The following is a 13,726-nucleotide window of genomic DNA, read 5'->3' as shown; positions in this document are numbered from 1 at the left end:
ATGTCTTCCAGGTGGTGATTTTGATCTTGCTTTTAGTAACATTTTAGTCAAGAGGAGCTGAGCTCTGATTTACTGCTTATGGTTGGTGAAATTTTTTCTAAGCCTCCTTTGCGAGTCTCTAATTTGATTTGTCTGGATTGCTAAATGGAATGATTTGCCTGATTTACTTCATCACAAGGATGCTTCCTGACACACACAAACATGTGGTCTAATTTGAGAGCATGCAAGGCTGTAAAACAGTCCTGGCTGTGGAGTGGGATCTCACCAGAAAAAGGAGTCCACAGTCACTGCTTTAGGAAAAGTAAACAGAGCTCTTGTTCTGGGTTTCACTCCATTTCCACACTGTGGACAGTAGTATTGAGCTGATGCTGCTGTTAAAGACAGTTGCAAAGGCATTTCCTGCAGGCTGCTTGCTAGAAATTCAATCTCCTAAGGCTTTTGATGGACATATAAAAACAATTCTGTTGACACTGCTTTTAATATTCCAGCCTTGGCAATGAGTCACCTGGCTGTGACCAGCTGGTAACTGCAGACATCTGCATATGCCCTCACACCGAGCTGCCACAAGGGAGATGGATTCCTCTGGACCAAAGGGGAGAGCAGTTCTCATCAGCCTGGCTCAGGGGTGGACGCCTGCTCCAGATGGACAAACCCTGGCTGTGTTATTCACACTGCAAGTGCCATCAGACTTATTTATATGAGCAAAACAGAATCCTCTGTAGATGGCACAAGGATTATTTGCTTTATGACTGAGGTGCAAGATCTGCAAGCTTTTAAAGAAATTGGAATGTACAGAGATTTTTTTTTTTGAATCAAAAGGGGAGAATGAGAGGAGAGAATTTTTCCTGTGTGGACTAGAGAGAACCTAGCTCTGCTAGGCTGACAATAAATGCTTTCTCCCTCAAAACAGCTTCACATATATATCATTAGCCTAATATCTGGTTTTGTCCCTTTGTGGAAAACTACAAAGCACTTTAACTTTGTCCTATAATTGTTTTAATTGTACTTTTGATTTTTGAATTGAGGTGCCCCTCAGTTTCCTACCCAGTTTTTCCTACACTCTGGAGAGGCAGGGTCACTTGGAACCCTTCAATCCACACGGGATCCTCTCTTTCTCTGTGTTTCCAAGGGTGATACAGAAGGGACCCATCCACTGGACTAAATGAGTCCCCCAATCTGTACTGCCTTTGCTCCAGTGGATGGTGGTTTGGTTTTTTAAAACACAAAATTAAAACTAGAAAGAAAGAGAAAGCAATGAACTGGTTCTTAATTTAGAGCTTTCAAGTGGGATACACAAAAATGACAAAGCACTGAATTAGGGTTATTCTTTTTCAACTTGGGCTGCCTCCACTACAGGAGAATATCATTGCTTAAAGACCTGCACACGTACACAGGGACTCTGATGTTTGCTTCTCTCCCTTCTGAAATCTGTCTCTTAGGGGTTTCCTACCCACCCCATTTCTACGTGTTCTGGTTCTATATTTTTCATTTTACTTTGGGGAAGGGGTCGTATTCATTTCTAGACTAATGGACTATAAATTTCATAGCAATTTCTTTTTCTACAATTAATAAGAAAAATTTTGGGTTTTGGCAACATTTTGCAAAGCTGTTTCATCAGCTTTGCAGCATATTACTGAATCTTAGCAATTTAGGGTGATAAAAATCTATTCATTTTCTGCCACAGTAAAAAAATGAAAGAATGGATAAACTGGCCTACCACAGGTAACCCAAGTTTTCTTCTTTAAAGTGGTCCATGTGGCAGTTTTGTTTCACATTTCTCTGCACAAAGAGGTAACTTGCTTAAAAAAAATTTAATGTTCTTTAAAAAATAGCACATGCATTGGCTTCTCATTTTGATGTGCTGAAAGGTGCTATTGCATAAGAGATTTGGGGCAGCAAGCAGCAGGAGAGAGGCACTGCATTTATATTTTAATTAGCTCATGCTAGCAGTTTCTTCAGAGGTTACTAAATTACTATTTGTCCACCTACATTATTAAAATTTTGTGTCTTTCCGTTTCAAGGACTCTTTGTACCTCCTGAAAACTGCATTTTTGCAATTGCACATAATTTTTAAATAATGTTCTTAAATAATCCTGAGTGATAATTTTATAAATCTCTTGAGTACCAATCTTAATTATAGAACTTTAGGAATCAAACATATTAAGTTTCTGGAAAATTCTATTTTAATCACAAAAAAGCCCTCTAGAACTTGTCTAATTTCATAAATTTTCTTCATTTGTGGGCTTCTTAAACATGTTTTCAGCAATTGTGTTCTTTCCTCAAAATAAATTCTTAAGTTGTCATGTTCTGTGAAAAACCCCCCACTGTTTTATTAATACCCTATTTCACATCACACTGATTATGTTAATAAGAATAAATATTTTTACATAAATACATACCTCTGGGGGTATTTTTTTTTTTTTTTTTGCTATAGTGAGAATAGATTAGAATCTCGAGAACTTTCTTATTTCTGGAAGAATTAATATAGCAAAGGAATGTGAAATCTTTGAAGCAAACTTATGGTATGGGTAGGTACTTCACTAACATTTATGGATGTGTGCTGCACAGACCTTTCCAACAAGACAATGAACTTGGAAAACCTGGAAATGCAGTCATTTGGCAAATGGTTTCTAATGTTTTGGGGTTTTTTCCTGGTATTGATTTGTTCACATCCATTTGCCAGTGCAAAGATATAACCACCATGGAGCTCTTCAATATTGGATTGTTGGTTTGCTCCTGGAGGATTCGTGCAAGAGAAGATTCTGGTAGAAATATATTTACTTTTCTGCAGCCAGACACTTATCAGGACTGACAGGCACACAATGCTTGAGGCTGCTCATGCTCCTCTCAATACACAGCTGTCTATGAAATGAAGCTGGAGCATTAATGAGATATTATTGTTGTTAAGTGTGGCCATGAGCCTCCAGTGCTTTCACACTGGAGCAACCCTCACTCAAGCCCTGGGATTCACTGAGCCCAAGGAGGTTGCTTCAGTCAGACTGATTCCAAATAAAACGTCCCCTTCAAATTATTGTGTCCTTGCATTCTGATGTACATGGGGAAAAAGAAATTGCAAAATTTTACCCTGATTTTATTGCCCAGAAGATCTCAGTGGTTTGGGAATTTTTTCCTGTTAGTTACTAAATGGTTGCAAAGCCCGAGATTTCTTCTTACTTTTAAATTGGGGAGCACAGATTCATAGAAGCATTTAGGTCGGAAAAGCCCTTTAAGATCCAGCTGTAAACTCAAGAGTGCCCAGGCCACCACTAAACCATGCCCCCAACTGACACATCTGCACATCTCTTAAATCCTTTCAGGGATGGTGACACAGCCACTTCTCTGGGAAGCCTCTTCCAGGGCTTGACCCCCTTCTCTGTGAAGAGATCTTTCCTGATATCCAGCCTAAACCTCCCATGGCACAACTTGAGGCTGTTTCTCTTGTTGCCTGTTATCTGGGAGAAAAGACCAACCCCCACCAGGCTACAACCCCCTTCAGGGAGCTGTAGAGACTGAGAAGGTCCCCCCTGAGCCCCCTTTTCTCCAGGCTGAGGCCCCCATCTCCCTCAGCTGCTCCTCATCAAACTTCTGCTCCAGACCCTTCCCCAGCTCTGTGCCCTTCTCTGAGCCTGTTCTAGAAATCCCAAACTCTTTCTTGGAGTGAGGGGCTCAAAACTGAACCTGGGTTTGAAGGCAGCCCCACCAGAGTCTGGTGCAGGGGGGAAGTCCTTTGTATTATAGAGCTACAAATCCTGAAACAGATGCTTTAACACATGAATAGTTTTCTTAATTAGAAATGATGGATTCCTGGTGAGCATCCTGCCCCAGTGTACTCACAATGTGGACTTCATTACCCCAGAGTCACTGATCCTGATTGTAGCAGCACAATAGCCATAAATCAGAAAAAAGGCTAATGTTGATGGCTGAGCCACTGAAAATGAGGGGTTTAATGACTAATTTATATTAGAAAGGGAGACAATGCTCTTTACATCATGTAAATGACATACAGAAATACTGCAAATGGCACTGAACATTTACAAACTCATTATGATAATGGAAATCTCAAATAACTTGTAAGAGAGTTCCACAAGCTCTACTCTTGAGTTTGGCATGATGATAAACTTCATAGCTATTTATTGATTGTTTCTCTTTTCCTTTTTCATGCAATTCATCATGCGTAGATGCAGCACCAAACCATTAAGATGCAATGCAGTTTAAATTATTTTACAGAGAACCAAATTTTCTTGATTTATACCTTTTATCATTGTAGCAGAACTAGATGTACTGGATTCTTAAAACAGTCTCTAGAACTCTGCCTCTAAAATAGATTGCTCAATTAAAAGACTTACCTTTCTTACAAAAAACGAGTCTCCATTTTTTGAACAATCTAATTTTTATTCCTGCTGCAAACTAGAGATTCTAAGCAATCACAGTGTGCAACACAGAAACTTAAGCTTCTGCTGTAATATGCAATGTTCAGTTCCAAGCATTTATTAACTGGAGAATGACAGTGATCTGAATCTATGCATAGCTAACACATCTGGCAGTCTCTGCCAGTCTTACTCCCCCACCTCTCAAACAGCAGCCCAAAATTTGATCAAACACGTAAACTACTCAACAGCCTGAGCACTCTCAGCCCAAGGAAAAAGGCACAGTGGTGAGTTACCTTAAATTCAGTTTCAATGTTGGCTAGCCTGGCCAGTTCATTGCTAAGCTCTAGAGCAGTAAGGACAGGGTCTTCACTGGACAGAGACAAATAAGCAGCACTGGCTAATCCCTTGTAGGCATTCATTCTTGAGCGAGAGTGGCTAAAGGAGTCTTTCCTCTGCTTTTCCATACATTCATTGCACTTGCAAAAATAGTCATGCGGCCTTTCAATCCGTGCACCTTTGAGAAGCAAGATGTGAACAATTTCATACTCCTGGCAGTGGGCAGCAAGTATGATGGGGGTAATGTCGTGGGAGAAGCGAGTTCCATCTTCGTCGTACGCGTAGAAGTCATCGTCCCTCAGCTCCTGCTCCAGGGGGCTGAGCGTGAGGCGCTGTCCCTGCGCGAAGGCCGGGTGGTTCAGGATCGCCTCCACAATGCGCACGTACCCTTTGCTGATGGCCAACAGAAGGGCATCCCCGACTCGGGCGAGGTTCTCCTTCTTGAGGAGCAGCTCTGTCACTTCCAGGTGCTCGTTCCCCACGGCCAGCTGGAGGGCATTCTGTCCCATGTAATCGACGCAGTTGAAGTTCAAGGTTTTGGATTCCTCCAGCATTTTCCGCACGACGGGAATGTTGCCATACTCTGCGGAGTCGAGGAAATGCTCCTCCTCGGCAGTGAGGCTGGTGCCTTTCTCGTTGAACATGTAGGCAGGGCCCCGGATGGCCTGGCGCCGGCCCTTCTCCCGAAGGGTGGCGTGCCTCCGATGCATGTCTTTAGAATTGCTGTGTCTCAACCTGCAGAAAACCAGAGAGGAATGTTGGTTATATCCCAGCATAGTCATCATTTCACAGAACCTGAAAGAAGGTTGGAAATGTGTCATTATGGCCACATCTGGCTAGCTTTTTATGGCCTGAGCCAGTTACTTAAAATCATTTCGGATATACGTGGAATAAAGATTAGCTTCTGAACAAAAGACAAGTGATTTGCTCACCCTGATTGCAACAAGGATGCTCAGGACATCCTTGACTTGATAAATAGGAAAGTAAATGCATAATTTTATAATATATATAATTTTTATATAATGTATTATTTTATATATATTATATAATTATATTATATATCATATCAATGATTATATATATTATTTTATATTTTTATATTTTATAATAGATATAATTTTACATTTGTATTGTTTAGAATTTCATTACATCATATTTAGGATTAGTATACACAAGACATTATTTTTCTGAACTATTCTTCTTGAATTTTGTCCTTGAGGGCACGAGCCCTAAAGAACGTTAGCAGGACTCTCCCTTGTCAATAGACCTTGGATCAGGCCAATAAACTATGTTCCATAAAGTTCATATGTTTCTAATTTTAAGCACATGGTAACAAGGATAATTATATTGCATATTCTGATAAGATTCAGCTGGTACAAGAAAACCACCTGTTCCCTTCTTTTTTTCAAGGTATATACTACCCTTTTTCTGTTTCCTGATGTAGAGAGTTCAATAATGAATTGTCTAATTTCTTACTGAACTACGGTTGGCCACTTCAAATACAAGTATCCAGATCCAGGGGAGAGTCTAAAAAACACAGGAATAACTCCTGATACAGTGTCACAGCAGTCCCCAGTAAGCATCTCTTAGAGAGCTACTGCAGAAATACAAGACACAGGTCTCTCATCACAAACAGAAGGCAGGAGAAAAAGAGTCATAAATTTCCTCCCTGGTTATGTGGCTGAAATGCCCTTCACTTGGAGCTGGTGAGATGAAGACAAACTATTCTTATTCCACCTTCTCTGGAAGTCCCAAAGAAAGCAATGTTATGTGCAGTTTGTCTCATGGATGAGAAAACACACTTTTGTATGAAATAAACATAAATCCTAAATGTATCTGTGCCTTTAAAACATTCATATTTTGCATTCACAGCTGTCTCAATGTTGCTCTTTTAAAAAATTTTATTGCAGCAGCCTTTCAAGACATTCACAGTGCCTTTTAGAGTCTAAGCATGTGGAGTTAATTGCCATCCAAAGCCCACAGAATGTGCAGCCTGAGTAAAAAGGTAAAAACAACACCTCTTTCACAGACTGCATTTGCACTCAGCCCAATGGCAAGTCCTAAATCACTTGGGTAAAATCTTCAGGAGCCTCTGAGCTGCAGTGGACAGATGTAACAAATAAGCAGGTGTTAATGCTCAGTGGGTGGCAACGGTTCATCCTTCCACACTCCATCTGTTCTCCAAGTCAGTGCTGACCTTCAGTCAATGAAAAGTTCATGTGTTTCTCTGAAAAAATACTACAGAAGTTGGAAAGTTCTGCAGTGAGTGACGAGAGGGAACTGAGCCAGGAGACAAAGTGGAGAAGGTACATTGCCTTCAAGAACAGGTAACAAAGGAGTGACAAAGGAACCAGCAAGAACCTGGCAAAACACAGGGTTATCAGAAACCCAAAATATCTAAAGATCCAGAACACTGAAATTGTCAAGGTTGCTGTTCTTATGGAACTAATATATACATATGTATCTATCATTTTAATTCATCACTTTTGTGCTGATATGGACTGAAGACTTTCAAACAAATTTTACAGCATTTTTTTTAAGAGTTACATTAAAATTTAAACAAATCCTAGGGAATCAATTATGTGACCACACAAGGTTGAAACAGATTCATAATTGAGAACCTCTCCCCTCAAGCTTTGATGCATAACTGTAACATCTTAATAAAAGCTAGTAGGAACTGAACATATCATCCCAGGCTCCATTGAGAGATAAAGTGCTGTATGAATCTTAAAACTATTTCCTTCCAGTGTGGTTTGAAGTTGAAGAAGCACACAGAGATGAGGTATACTAGAATAATGAAGGCAATATGGTTAAGTGAATGAATTCCCTAGACTGCATGAAATTTACTGTAAGAGAAAACAATAACAACTAAATAAATAAAGTATGCAATTAACATATTTGACAGGGATATAGAGTTCTCTGAAGCCAAAAAATGCCTGGGGTAAAATTTGGGACCCTCTGAAGTCAACATTATAGGTTTCATTGATTTCAGTGGAGTCCAAATTTTGGAAACATATATGCATCCACACTGATATTTTCCTCAGCAATTAGCTTTCATCTCAGAAGCAGTTCCAGTAAGGCTAGGAAGAGTAACACATGGTTAAAAAGAAGTGTTTAACCATATGCACAAATGCTTTTCTAAACGGGAGCTCCTGTCTTCAGCCACTCAGGACAGCATTTACATTTTAAACATGTAGTGGAACCTTGCTGAGTTCATGCAAGGACTGCACATGCAAAGAAACACTTCTGAGTTGTGACTTTGTTAAGTGGGGAGTTATAGAACCAGAAAGCACTTTAAAAATTTACAGCCTTGGGAGTCCCTGAGTGTTGAATTAAATATCTTAAAATGTTAAGCAACTTGAAAGGACAAGCAAGTGATGACTTAAACCATCATTCCTGGGATCAAGGGGAAACCAGTCCAGCCCAGGTAGGTGCTCAGTGATCACCCATGAGTGCAGCAGGATTGAACATGCCTGAATATTTTAGGAAAGTTAATTTTATTGGCTGTTTCAAGCTGGAGGAATTCCACTTGGATTTTTTGATATTCAAAACCCATGTATGGTAAGGCAACCTTATATTTGTTGTTACACTTAAGTGTCAGTGCTGGAAGCAGCTCAGAAATATCTATAATTTCCAATAGTGAGAAATCTATTAGATATTTTTCCTGATGTAGAAGTACAGTTCTTGATTTTTTTTTTTTTTTTGTTAGAAAACTTTTCTCTTCAGGTATGTTTTTACCTCTAAAGGACAACCCACATAGATGGGACAGATAGTCTTATAATCACACCCAAAGTAAACATAAACACACAAAATATTACTGTTGGCCTAGTTAAGATTTTTGCCTGAAAAAGAGGTTAGAGTTTGGCCTAGAGCTATTTCACACCTGTTTGTTGTATATGTGAAAACATGCCAGAAAAAGAGGACCTTCATTTCACTTTCTCCAATTCAGAGAGAACACTGGTTTCATACACAGTTTCTAACAACAGAAATTGCATCAGAAAAAGAGGAAACAGGAAAGAACACCTGCTCTTCACAGAGATAATGAGCACCCAATATTTATCTTGCCATAAATGTTCTGCAGGGATGTCCCCACAGCACAGAGCTGATCTCCACTCCCTGCAGCTAAGGGCAAGAGCACCAGCATCCAGAGGGCTTCCCCTCAGATGAATTATGACCCCCCCACCCCCTTGCTCATCAGCAAAGATCAATATCTCAGCTATCACACTTTATCACCTTTATAGAGAAGTAGAGATGAATAAAAAATTACACTTTGAATAATTTCATTAGACATGCTCAGCTGCCAAACCCCCTTCTGAAAAAAAGTTATAATTATGCTTGACCTGAGCACTGAATCATGACAAGAGAAGCAGTAGTGCAAAGAGCAAAGTATGCAGTACCTGAAGCTCTTGGAAATTGAACCCTACTGCAATGTCACGACTGTGCTCGACACCTTGTTCTGTTCTGCTTCTCAGCTCTGTGCAGGCAGATTTAGAACTAATCATATTTACTGAGCCTGTGTAGTGTGCTCACTTAATAAAAGTAATTGTGACTTGATTGCATTTATCTTATCATTTTTCTTCAAAGGTGCTTTGGATTGAAATGACTCTGTATTTGCATATTTTATTGAGACAGCTACTGATCAAACCCATCAGGCACTGCAGTTAAATACTGTGTTTTTCCAGGAAAGGATGCCAATACATGCAGTGCTCTTGGAGACAAAATGGTCCAGGAAAAGAAAATTAAAAATTTCAGAGCCTGAGTACTGCTTGCAGCAAAGCACATCCAGCTTTCCATGGCTGAGGGAGCCACAAGATGTCTGGACTCCTGTGGGGAGTGGAGAAGAATAGCTCTTTCTGAAAGGTGATTTAGCTGGTAACAAATCTTCCTCTGGGAGCATTTCAGTTTCTAATTAAAGTGACTGAGAGCAGGTCCTTGCAATTGGCTCTGACGGCACTGAGACACTCAGTGTCTGAGAGGGGAACATGGCACAATATGAGATTTGTTCTTAAAGTGGATGCATTAGAAACACACTGAAGCTGAAACTCTCCTTTTTTTTGCAGCCACACTCTCTTAACTGATCTGAGTGCTGACATGTAGGACAGGGTGGACATAACAAAGGAGTTGAGCTGCTTCACATGGAGCTTATTCCAGAAAATGGCCTCTCCTTGACCTTCCTTTCCACAGTGCTCCAGACTCTGCCATTCAACACCTTCTGCTGCCTCTCCAGTCCCACACAAAAACCTATGGAAGGGCAGGGCTACCACCTGGAGCTGGGGCTTGGAGAAAATGTTCAAAGACCCAAGTGCCTTAAAAGGCTGAATTGGAGTTTTTACACATGGCTTTGAACCAGAGCTTTAAAAGTGTGTAGGAGAGGCTGAATAGTACCTGCTTGAGTTTTTAAAACATCCAAAGTCTGTGAAAGGTATTGAAATCAATAGGTATTAGGAACTGCAGCAATTCTGGAATTCTCAGGTGATGTCAACCTTTACCTGTCTTTAAGCCTAGAAATTGAGCAGGACTTTTACAAAGGCAGCTTTAGGGACACTTGGTCTCTGACTACACTTTGGGTTTGCCTTCTCTGAGTGGGGAGAGGTTGGCAGGAGTCTCCCTGTGTCCTTTCAATGGCCCCCTTTGTCCAGAAACTACAGAAGAGACTTTGGATATGTGACCATTACTGTGCTCTATAAGCTGTGTAAGCACCCCTCAGAGCAGGCTTTGATGAGACCTTAACTCTGCCTTGTTCAAAAGAAAATTTCAGTTTCTGAAAGCCATTTTGAAAATACTGCCCTCAGTTCCTGCAGAGCCTCAGAAACTGTCTAATTGACACTTTATTTATTATTTTTCTTTCTACTTACATCAATACTTCTGAAAAGAATCAGGGCACATAAAGGCTGCAGCCTCCCTGAGGCCTCTTTGGAATTGACACAGCTCTTATATATCAAAGGACCATTTTTCTCTGTTAACCCTTGGTTCCACATAGAAAACCTGGCCAGGTAAGACATTCTATAAACATGAACAAAATAGAAGGAAATTGGGTTCTAAAAGCAAACACAAACTGATGTAGAAATCAATCAATTTAAAAGAATAATTCAAAATTTTCAGAGTAAAAATAGTAGAATGTTTAATCTTTTAATTAAAAATTGCAACTTATTTTGAAGCATACTCCAGACTTCAGGCAAGGAACACAGACTGAACACAACTGCATACATTTATTATCCTATATACAACAGGCTACCCTGGCATTCCAAATGCTGCACAGACTTGCATTGCCAGAGTCCTCTGATACCCCCTTTTCCTTCAAAATCTTAATCAGCCTTCAAAATCTTACCTTAAGTCAAGCTTTTTCTCCTGTAAGACAAGAATTTTAAGTATCTTTTCTCACATATTGCTGATTTACTATGTAAACAGACTCAGTAAAATTTGGGATGGCTGCTTTGATTGGCAGCAGCTTATTCTGAAGTTTTCTATGCTTTGAAAAGCTGAAGTGCCACTTTGTTTATTCTTGGATTGTGACCAACATTGAAAACCCCAATTCAATACCATCAGCAATGTGGTCATTCTCCTACATGTAAAGTTGAGTACATGTCTAGGATGTATTATTAGATTTTTTTTTTATTAATAGATTTTTAGATGTAATTAATAGAAAATTTTAGCCCATGCAGGCAGATTTAATTCATTTGCAGAGTAGCCCTACAAACCAGATGCAGGAAGTAATATCCTCTCCCCATCATTCCCACTGCTCATACAGATCAAAGAAAAATTTGGAAAGAGGTCTCTCTCCTTGTAGAATTACAGGAGCAGTCAGCAAAACCACACCTTTTCAAATCTTTTTAGGGAATGGCAGCATGAGAATGTTCAGGAAGACAAACCAGGCCTCTGGTGCTGTTAAAAAATGCTGATCAATGACACACATGAACACTTTTAACATCTTCGTGACGTGAAGCAAAAGCTCTGAGGACAATAGCCTAGAAACATTTAGGATGGACCACCAAATCTTTAACAGCATCTACATTTTCAAATCCTCCCTGGTCTCTGTTAGAAAAGAGGCAGCTCTGTCTTGTGGTTTGGAAAAAAAAAAAAGGATATGGAATTTGGTTTTCTACCAGCTATCTTGCAGAAAAAAACATCCGCTGCTTTTCAGCTGTCTCACCCTTCTCTTTCTTATAAACTAATCATCAGCATTTTCTTCCCCATCCCATAGAAATGTCGTGCACCAATACCAGACTTTCACAGCAGGAGAGACTGATAAATAATCACCTTTGCTCTTTTATTCAAATTCTTCTTGTGTTATAAAACGAGTACTAGGTTACTTTTTTCCCCTTCCTTCCTTGTTTTCCCTTAATCTCTGGTTGTGAAGTTGGCTAATTATTAAAAATTTATCACAGAACACTTGAGATAGATGTACCAAAATTAAGGCTATTTTTACATTCTCTCCCATTGTTCATTCATTAATAGGTTTGACCACCAAATGAACTGTCACAAGAAGAATGAGTTCTACTTTTTTTATTTTTAATCTGGCTTTAGGAACTAGGAATAATTCACCCTCACTGTTGAAGTGCTTCAAAACTCAGGCTTGGATCATACTAGAGAACACAACAGAGAAATACCTGTTCATTCATAAATTTTTACTAGTGATGAGAAAAACGAAAAATCTCCAATTGTTCAAGCAGGGGGCAGTGTAACGCTGATTTTCATCAAGCAGTTCCATTAAAAAGAGCAAGAAAAGCTTTGAAAAGAACTAGTAATCTCTGTTCTGGCTGCATGTCATTTTCCCCTACTGATGTACCCTTTTCAATGCTCACTTCGTAGTTATCTCAAGACAGGAAACAACGTGCAGAGAAGGACCCCTGACAACCATTAGACCTTGCAAGCTGCAACAGGCATGATACGGGCAGGATACAGTGTCCCCTTTCACTTTTTTTTTTAAATTTTATTTTTAATTTCACCTTGCCCAAACTGCTTTAACGAAAAACAAACCCTTAAACATTTCATCCAGCTACCAAAGAAGACAACAGCATGCCTCCAAACCATGTGCTGCTAGCAAACAACAAGCCCTTTGCATTACGCTGAAAGCAAGCACAAATTCCAAGGGTGAAAAGCCAAAACACTGGTGAAAAGCCAAACCACTCGTGAAAAGCCAAACCACCTGCACACCCATCCAACCCACCCTCGTCCCACCAGCCCATCCACAGGCTTGCAGGAGACCGAGTCACCCGGAGACCTCTCCAACCCCCACAAAACTTCCCGGTGCCTAAGTAAGGAGCGGCATTGCAGCGAGGAGCCGAGAGGAGAGGGGCAGGGGCACCATCCACCCATCCATCCATCCATCCATCCATCCACCCCCCCATCCCCGCTCAGCCTCTTACATGTGCGCGTCGGGCAGGCTCCGTTCAGCGGGCGGCGGTGGCCGCGGGGCGCTGGCCGCGGTGCCGCTCGGTCCTGCCGCTGTCCGCGGTGCTGCAGCCGCCGCCCAAGCCGCTCATCCTTATCCCACCCTCGGAGCTGCCGGGGCACGGCTCCCCGGGAGCGCCCGCGCTTCGCCTCCTGGAGGAAGAGCCGGCTGCGAGGCTGGCATGAGAGTGGCGTTGTCCTGCCCGTCTTCCCTCCCCCTGTTGGCACGCCGCTGTCCTCCCGGAGGTGTGGATTCGATGCTGGCTTGGGCGCGCCCCCTTCTCAAGCCCGGAGCCCAGGCGGGGCCAGAGAGCCTTCCCGGGGAGGGCAGGGCTGCCTGGGGCTGCCCAGCGGGCGGGGGGCTCCGCGGGGCTTTCCCCTCGCATGCCAGGCTCTGCCTCACCCCGCTGTGCCGCCCCGCTCCGCGAGGGGCTGGAGCCGCTTCTCCCCGTCTGCCATGCCCGCGCTGGGATAGTTTGATCCCTTACCTAGGAGAGCCTGGCTTTCAGGAAGTGGGGGAGAAGGGCTGTGTGTGTATGCGTGTGCTAGGAGAGGAGGGAAAGGAGAGTGAAACCAACACGCAAAAGAATCAGTCAGTTCAATCGCTCCCCTCCCTTGCGTGGCAGGGG

General features: G+C 41.6%; 1 protein-coding gene across 1 annotated transcript in view; it reads right to left on the bottom strand.

Moving 5' to 3' along the window:
- The window catches only part of TRPC7 (transient receptor potential cation channel subfamily C member 7), a 72,277-nt gene extending 58,809 nt beyond the window's left edge, over positions 1-13,468 (bottom strand). The window contains exons 1-2 of the mRNA XM_066560071.1: positions 13,073-13,468; positions 4,664-5,441 (exon numbers count right to left, since the gene is read on the bottom strand). Of these exons, the coding sequence (XP_066416168.1) occupies positions 4,664-5,441; positions 13,073-13,074 (780 nt within the window). The 5' untranslated portion in view covers positions 13,075-13,468. The remainder of the gene's footprint in view (positions 1-4,663; positions 5,442-13,072) is intronic.
- Between the last annotated feature and the right edge of the window lie 258 nt (positions 13,469-13,726).

Source organism: Molothrus aeneus, chromosome 15 (genome assembly GCF_037042795.1).
Source record: "Molothrus aeneus isolate 106 chromosome 15, BPBGC_Maene_1.0, whole genome shotgun sequence".
In the NCBI taxonomy this organism is placed as follows: domain Eukaryota; kingdom Metazoa; phylum Chordata; class Aves; order Passeriformes; family Icteridae; genus Molothrus; species Molothrus aeneus.
The sequence above is the reverse complement of the archived record's forward strand: the minus strand, read 5'-3'. Positions and strand labels throughout refer to the sequence as shown.